Below are 8,723 nucleotides of genomic sequence, written 5' to 3' on the forward strand. Positions count from 1 at the left end.
TTTCAGACAGGTTGTGAAAGCACCCCATCAGACAAATGACGCATTATAGTTGTGTATTTGTACTTGAAAGTAAGCCAGTATCAATCAGTGTAATGAGACTCTAGGTGTCTACTCTGCCCTGGGATTAGTCGGGCTAAAACTCCTCCCAGCCGCTGTCAACGACTGGTCAGCAGTTACCGGAATTAAAAGTACGCTTTCTAGTGCCCATAAATTATAATGTGTTATGATATTGCTGAATCCTAAATATTGACAGCATTAGCTTTTGAATGCTCCTAATGTAGTGTATTTGAATTATTCTAATAATCCTATAAATCAAAAAATGTCGGTGTACAATTTTAACTTCTTACCTGCAGGTGGTTAGCGGTAGACTATAAGGTACACTCAGTAAAGTACAAGCGTCTAACAACCGTTCAAAAGTCTTTCACAGCCCTTCTGCTGTTGCTACTACATCCAGTTCTGCTTTCAGGGGTATTGCTTGTGTGGTGAGAGGTTATTACTGCACGAACATGTTAACGTGCTAAAGACCCATACATACTTTACAGTCCAAGATATTGGTGCTTCTCTTCACTGTGTTTTTCAGCTCCTGCGACTCCCCTCCGACACATTCATCAGATATTTTAAGTGTAAAAAATGCTCCAATTTTCTACATAAAAGGTCAGAAATATAATATATATTTTTATATAAATCTGTCTTTTCACATTCCAGGCCTCATTCGTTATGATTTCATCTGTAATGGATAATCCAGTTTACCTACAGACTTGGTTTAATAGACAGTTTAATCCAGTCTGGATTAAACTGTCTATTAAGTCAAGTCTGCCTCAGGCTGCAACAGTTAAATGCCAGTTAAATATTGATGCATCAGCATTAACAATCTCATAGTGTCTTTTTTTATTTGTATTAGTCACAGAAATTAGTATTAGTCACAGAAATCATTCTTTGACTTGCGACATGTCCAGGTTGTACCCCGCCCTGTGTCAGCTGGGATATGTGGTATAAGTTGTAACAGAATGAATGAATGAATGAAAGACACATTAGGCAGATTTTCCCGTATTTACATAACTCAGCTTTCCTCACTGACCGCTGGTGCTCCGATATACTTTTAAATTTAATTTTATTTGATGACTGTTTTGTTCTTAGGAGGTTTTATATATTGTTGCTGTTCGGTGTGCTGCATGTCTAAGCAACATCCCCACGAATGCCAGGTACGAAAGTTTCCCAGAAGAACACTGAACTGCGTCATAAGATGGTAAATGTTATTTACTTCTCCTTTCAGTGGTTTTAATGTTGTGGCACACATATCCTTCCTGTGCACTTGTAATTTAATTTCTTCTCCACGTGGTGGCGCAGTCAGCTTAAACCTAGAAGATCCGCTCAAAGAACAGACACCATTTACTTATTTTTTTTATTGATATCCCAGCACAGTCTTTATAAAAAACGTCAAGTTCTTCGTCATTGTCATTACATGGCATCTGTTGTGTGCGTGATCAGAACATTAACTGAAAGCAGTCTTCAAAGGCAGAGGATATCCTTCCTCAGTGAGGATGATGTTTGTGCAATGCATTGTTTATCGTGACCTCATCCTTCATGGCATCAGTATACTAGTACCTGCGAAACCTGCATCCTCCATTCACATTCACATGTCGAGCATAAACTCAAAATATATTTATTTTTCTTCTATTTATTCATTTACTTTATTTAAACAATGTCACTGGCCACCCGGTGTAAGCCGTGGGCCTCTCCCTCTGGAGCTTTGAGCGCACAGGCGCTCTCCATCTTCCCCCTGCGGTTGAAAATGTGATGGGCCAGAAAAACCACCAGCACAAGAAAAAACACTGTGGAAACTATTATTGCCACAAGGACCCCCACTGTCATCGACGAGGAGGGCTGACGAGTAGGATCGGGCGAGGAGTGGATGTTTGGATGTGTGGAGACGCTTGGATCCGTGGTCATCCCGGAGCCTGTACCCTCATCCTCGATTTTGACGCATTCGTATTGGCCTTGAAGTGTGTATCCAGGAGAGCACGAACACACATAGCTGCCGAATGTATTGATACATTCCTGGTCACAATAAAAGTGATTGCACTCATTGATGTCTATGCAATATGAACCGTCTTTTCTCTCCTCATTTACATAACCCGTAGGACAGAAGCAGTGGAACTTGTTGTTTGGGTCGCACTCCGCGGGGCACTCCTCTGTCGGGCAGTAAAGTTCACACTTGTCCGGCGACTTTGGGTTCACTCTAAAACCATCGTAGCACGAGCAGTTGTAGCTCCCATGGGTGTTGGTGCATATGTGCTCACAGGGAGCAGATATGCACTCGTTCTCGTCGACGCACAGGCCGCCGCTCATCGTGTATCCATCCTTGCAGACGCAATCGAACCCGCCGACGGTGTTGACGCACATGAAGTTCTCCCCGGGGCACTGCCGCTCGTCTCTGCAGTCGTTGAAGTCCACGCACGACCTGCCGTCTTTCGCCAGCTTAAAGCCGTGGTCGCAGACGCACACGTGGGATCCTCCACTCTCAAGGCAGGCATGGTCGCACTTAATGTCCTGACACGGGTCGCCCGCCACCTGCACCTCACAGGTCACTTTATTTACAGGGTCAATGGTTTTTCCCTTCGGGCAGTAGCAGGACGGGGCTTTATCGGGGCCCACTGCGCATCTATATTCACACCCACCTTCGTTAATGTCACAGCTCCAGGGAGCTTGCAGCCAGTTTTCGGAGAAGCAGATGTGTTTCGTCTCAGACGGCCTCTGGATGGCGATGCTTCCAGGAGGCAAAGACAGCATATCTTCCCCGACAAATCCGTATGGAGTTATGTAGAGGACAGTCTCGTTCGGTGCAGCTGGAAGAGTTTTGCATGGTTCACTGTAGGTGAATTCACAGAGAAACCCGGCCGCGTGTTCCTCACACGGTTCCTGAGTCCATTTAAACTCGTTCTCTTGGGAAACTGAGACACAGCGAGGAGACGAGCAGCTGCTGTCAAAACTTGGCCGCCAGTTGGAGAAGTCGCTGTCGCTGTCTTTGGTTACCCACTGGAATCCATTCAGCCCAGAAGTAGCGGCGGGGTCTGGGCAGCCGGACGGTAGATGTAGACCTATCCAGAAGCTCTCCGCTAAGTTCCCCAACAAGAGAGAAACAGCATCATGTGCTACAGAGGAGCGCACTGTCATTAAGTGGCCGCCTTTGACTTCACATTGGGTTTTCGCAGTCTCAAAATTGCTTGGTTCTGGAAACACCATGAAACACTGGTTCCCAACGCAGCATCCGTTATTCGTGTCTGTCCCGCCGGCTCTTCCCAGCGCGAAAACCAACACGACGACACCCACCCACGTAACATTATTCATGTTTGGACTTCGGTTGTTTCCTTTTAAGTTCTTGTTCGTTTCGCCAGTCTATATGCTTTGAGTTTGTTTGAGAAATTGTTTTGCTCGCATTTATAAACCCCTAACTCCATATTAGTGTTCCTGCGGAGGAAGGAAGTTCCTCTTAAAGTGACTTCTGCCCGTCGTCCCTCTGCACTCCTTTGGTCGGCAGACCACCTCCCCACTTTACGCACGGCTTTTACGCACGTACGTATCGAAGCCACGAGCACGCCAGTGGAGCTTTTACCCAACGCCCCCTGTTTGCAGTAGTCCCTCCCAGCTCCGCTCTACCCACCATGTCAGTAGAAGCAGGAGATTTCGCTCTGTGCTCAGACTTAAACCCTAGTTATTCTGGAGGGAGTTCAACATTCAGTTTTCATCCAACACATTCTCCTTAAAAACTTAACTCACATCAGACAAGGGATCACTTTTCTGAAATGCAGTTTTTTTTGTTTTTTTTTTTCTTTTTTATAAAACTTGTAGAGGCTCACCTACATTGCCATATGGTTGCAGTTTACCACAGCATGAGATCTGAGATAACTGACAATGCACTTTTGCTCTGTCCATCATTTTTAATCATATTCATCTTCCAAGTATCACGTACTTGTGTTTGCATGTATGTTTTACCCAGATGCATGAATGACTGAGTCTAACTTCTGCTCCTCTTTCTTCTTCCGTCTATCTACCAGGCTGAGCTGATCGGCCCCTCCGTATGAGCTGGGTTCTGCTCAGGACGTTTTTCTTTGCCACCATCGCCTGTGTGCTCGCTCTGAGGGTTTCAGTCTGGGGAAAACATGTTGAGTTACTGACGCTATATACACCTGAATCAAAGTGAATGAATATTACCTGCCTCACTGAACAGAACTGGTTAAAAGCTTTAGGAAGAAAATAGAATAATAGTGGGAGTTTAAATAGATAGGCTATTGTGAATTTCTTTCACCAGAAACAATCAAAACAAAGAAAAATACAGTGTATATCGTCATTTAATACTGACACCAAAAAGTGAGAGCTTGCAGCTCGACTGTTACACAGTGGCTGGACATTATCAGGAGATGCCCAAGGGTTTTCATTACATTGGTAGACCATAGCAGCACAGTTTTACATTCATGTTAAGGCGATCTGTCAAGATCTGTCTGTTATACAGTAAAGTGAAGAATATTCAACCTCATGTACATTTAAGTGGTAGCAGTGTATGACTAGGTTAACTCCTCAGCAACAACAGTGAAGAAGATAATGCTCTAATACACATAGGTAGTCTAAACAGCCATCCCACAGTTTCATATATACAGTGACACCATTCTGAAAGAATGGTGTGGAGAAATAAGTCACTTTATCACAAACCCATGACCCGTGAGTCCATCGCTGTCATTTACACCAGTCTGGTGAGTTTTTAGGGGAGCGCTGGAGGTTCTTCTTAATGTCACGCTAGTCTGCTTTAAATCTAAAACACAGCTCTGAGCAGGCATCAGCCGCGCACTGCACAGAATTCCTTTAGTTCCTCCACACTCAAAGTTTAAAGACAAAAACAGTATTTATGACAACTGACAATGCTGATACATTACTTAAGAAATGCAGGCATTTGGCATTTGAATCCTGCTGAATCATATCCTGGGCTTGTAAGAAGCTGCACTGTAATTACAGAAAGTGACCATTTAAATACCATTATCACTGGAATTTGGAATCTTGTCTTTTATTTTAGTACTGTATAAATTGGTCCAATGACGGAGCTCTTTTTTCTATTTCAGCAACGCAATAACTAATCGCTGACTCCATGCAGAAAGCTATCAAAGGCATTGAGCAGGTTGTCTTTAAATTCTCATCTCTTTGTTGTTAAATGGCGTGATGTACGCCATGACATTACAGTGTATGATTTACAAAGTCCCACTGTATATATTCGAGGCCTCTCCATGGAGAAAACAGTGGCGTACAAAGACGGTACACGTCTCCGTTAGAGTCTTTGTGAATCGTTTCGGATCTGTTTGTCAAAGGAAAACCTCTTGTACGTCTCCGTGGTCACCTGCTGCAGATAGAAAATATTGATATCGGGGTGTTTGAAGGAGTATAGATTCAGGACTTTGCAGCGTTTTGATATGCTTCGGGCCACAAAGTACAACAGCGCCACACACACCACCATGAACAAGGAGATGCCCAGCACACTGCCGGTCTTGATGTAAGAGGGCAATACAGCTGGCTGACTGCTGGCTGGCGGGCTCACTGGCATGCTGGCTGGTGGGGTGAACGGTGCAGATGAACCCGATCCATCCTCCTCATCCTGTTCTTTCACACACCTGTCCACACCTTGCAGCTTGAACCCTTCATTGCACAGACACCTGTAACTACCAAATGTATTTTCACACCTGTGGTCACACATCTTCTGGTTGTCACATTCATTTATGTCAGTGCAAATGGTCGTGTTGTTCCTTGTGTCTCTGATGTAGCCACTGGGGCAGAAGCATTGATCCATGTCCTTTTTGTTGGAGTCACCGTTTTGGATGCATGAGGCAGGGCAGTCTCTCTCATTGCAGTCTTGCTCACACTTGGTAGGGTCTTTGTCTGACACCCTGTACCCCTTCTTGCAAAAACACTGGTAAACCCCACTGACCTTGTCACACTCCATATGCTCACACTTCTCACAGATAGATACATTTACACACTGTCCATCATCCTCCACGAAACCATATCTGCACTCGCAATAAAATCCTCCCTGCCTGTTTTTACACTCCTCACCCTCAGCTGTGCAGTGGTTCTCCTCTTCGCACTCATTCACGTCCACACAGCTCTTTCCGTCCTTTGCCAGCCTGTAGCCTTTTTCGCATATGCACACATAGCTGTCACCTTCTTTTTGGCACTGATACGCACAGTTGGCGCACGGGTCTGTGGTGCAGGTGATGTTGTTCGCGTGGATAATGTGTCCTTCGGGGCAGGTACAGGTGCGCGGGGTGGGGCTGCAGCGGTGCTCACATCCGCCGCCGAACACCTCACAACTCCATGGAGCTTGCAACCAGCTGGAAGAGAAGCACAAATGCCTCGAGTCCGGATACTTACCACCAACCTTTCTCGTTTCAGCTATGACCCCTTGTGGAAACGTATCTGAATCAGTCACGTCAAAGCCCGTATGCGTTGTGTACGTCACCTCTGAGCCCTGTGGTGCCTGTAAACGACTGCAGCCACCACCTAAGTTGCACAGAAACCCGTTCAGTTTGTTGCTGCACGGCTCCCGCCACTCCACCACGGTCTGTCCCTTCTCCACGGAGACGGCGGAGCAGTTTTCCGCTCTCGTCTTGGAGGTGCTGTGCACCCAGTATTTTCCGACGAGCCCACTTAATGCACTCGCTAACACCTTCATGTCGTCTTCGGGCTTAAACTTGAACAAATCTCCTTCCAACTCTTTACATTCTTTCTCCGAAACTTGAAAATCCCCCTGAGTTTCGAAGAAACACAGATTCCCGGCGCAACGTCCGCTCCGAGAGAGGACCGCTTCCCGCAGTGTGCAGAGAAAAAGTACACAGGAAAGCAGCGCTTGTGTTGTAGGAATCATGATGTCGATATTTAAAAAGGCTTCTGTGTGTTGATGATCCGAAGCTATTGTAGCGACTGAAAGTTAAGTGATGTCCCCAGTTATAAAAGCTTCAGTCTCTCGCCTTTTTTATTTGCTGTACCAGGAGAGGAAGTGAGGGAGGAAGGTCCTCGCCACTGGTTTAAAGCCCCGGCCTGATTGCTCAACCCCCCATCCAGAAATTCAGTACGGCCTTATCTCAAAGAGACGAGCCCATCAGAACACACACACACACATACTACCCCCCCTCCACACACACACACACACACAGACATCCAACTCTAACTAAGGGATATTCAGACATCTATAGGTAAATCATTCTCATATAGACTGTTACACTGGCTCTAGGATTAGGCTACTTATAAAATGAAAAAGTGAATCATATTAAAACTGAGCTGCTATGGAAAAAAAAATAGAAATCCAGAAATGTATACATATTTCCAAATCGAGCAGCTTCATATTTTTACATACCAGCAGAAGTATGTGTATTTAAAGGGGAACTACTGATTTTTTTTTTTACCACCTGCACCTTATTTCTGGCATATGGTACGATTGTTTACTCACCCATATAACGTTGGTGTCATTTTTAGTCCTTCAGAAGATATTTAGATCCAGTGGAGCGCCGCATATATCCATATAGTGGGAGTGACTGGGGCACCGAAAAGCAGCCTCTAAATAACAAATTATCTGCCACAGAACTCGTTCATTTCACCAATATTTTGTTATGATACCCTAATGCTGCTCCCTGTTGAGTCTGGAGTTACCTGTTATCATCATCCGGGGTCTGCAGATTGACCGACTAACCTCTGACCTGGATGATGTCATCTCTGAGCTTGTTTACCTGTAATTTGCTAATGCTAGTTTTTTGCAACACGGCTGAATATTTTTCAGATTCTGCGGTTGTGACGTCCTTACCGTTTTGAGCCAGAGTATACGAATGAGGAGCTTGTTGAAAGGAGGATGCAGAGAGAGGAACAGCTGGCCAAAGAACAACAAATCACTGCACGTCCGCGAATAGATAACAGGTAATAGCACTAGCGTACGATAACAAAATATTGGTGAAATGAACCAGTTTTGCGGCAGATAATGCGTTATTTAGAGGCTGCGTTTCGGTGCCCCGGTCACTCCCACTATATGGATATACACGGTGCTCCATTGGATCTAAATATCTTCCGAAGGACTAAAAATTACACCAGAGTTACATGGGTGAATAAACGATCGTATTTTATGCCAGAAATAAGGTCCAGGTTGTAAAAAAACAGTAGTTCCCCTTTAAGATACCATTTGCTTTACAGATATATTTACAGATCAGATGTACAGCAGATTACCCACTTAATACAGTCACAGCCTCTGTAATATAAACAGATACAAGATTAATTAACTAATTAAAAGGAAACATTTGTCTTTAACTATCCAGAAAAGTCTGAAAGCTGCACCTGTCAATATTTTTTTTGTATTAACAACTGATCAAATGATAGTGTGTATTGTTAAAGATAAACACAAAGACTTAGTTCCCCATAGCTCTGTGGAGCATTTTAACATCTTTTAGCTTGTTGTTTTAAGACAGGACAACAGAATCAAGTTCATGACTAGCTGGTGGAGCATTTGTCCGTTTAAGAGGCAGACATTTCACTCAGGGGCTGGTGGAGTCCCAAACGGAGATAAAATAGGAGGACACACTGAAATCTATGTCCAGAAACACAACCTGAAATGAATGCTAATGTCTCTCTGTGTACAAGATGAGTAATAACTAATTTCTAGTGTATTTGCCTCATCAGTTTCATGAGGTTATGATAAAAGT

At 44.4% G+C, this 8,723-nt stretch overlaps 2 protein-coding genes across 2 annotated transcripts; both read right to left on the reverse strand.

The window, feature by feature from the left end:
- Nucleotides 1–1,388: 1,388 nt before the first annotated feature.
- On the reverse strand, nucleotides 1,389–3,601 carry thbd (thrombomodulin). Its single transcript, XM_084560906.1, has one exon. It carries the CDS (start codon nucleotides 3,346–3,348, stop codon nucleotides 1,696–1,698), a length of 1,653 nt encoding a protein of 550 aa, XP_084417032.1. The 5' UTR covers nucleotides 3,349–3,601; the 3' UTR covers nucleotides 1,389–1,695.
- A 736-nt stretch (nucleotides 3,602–4,337) lies between these two features.
- Nucleotides 4,338–7,015, reverse strand: LOC311499370 (thrombomodulin-like). The gene has a single exon (XM_084560325.1). The coding sequence runs from the start codon at nucleotides 6,902–6,904 to the stop codon at nucleotides 5,315–5,317; it is 1,590 nt and encodes a 529-aa protein (XP_084416451.1). The 5' UTR covers nucleotides 6,905–7,015; the 3' UTR covers nucleotides 4,338–5,314.
- Between the last annotated feature and the right edge of the window lie 1,708 nt (nucleotides 7,016–8,723).

This window comes from Chelon labrosus, assembly GCF_963514085.1.
Source record: "Chelon labrosus genome assembly, chromosome: 14".
Lineage (NCBI taxonomy): Eukaryota > Metazoa > Chordata > Actinopteri > Mugiliformes > Mugilidae > Chelon > Chelon labrosus.

Excerpts from the sequence above, each read along its gene's own strand:
- LOC311499370 (XM_084560325.1), bottom strand. The coding sequence starts at position 6,904 with ATGATTCCTACAACACAAGCGCTGCTTTCCTGTGTACTTTTTCTCTGC.
- thbd (XM_084560906.1), bottom strand. The coding sequence starts at position 3,348 with ATGAATAATGTTACGTGGGTGGGTGTCGTCGTGTTGGTTTTCGCGCTG.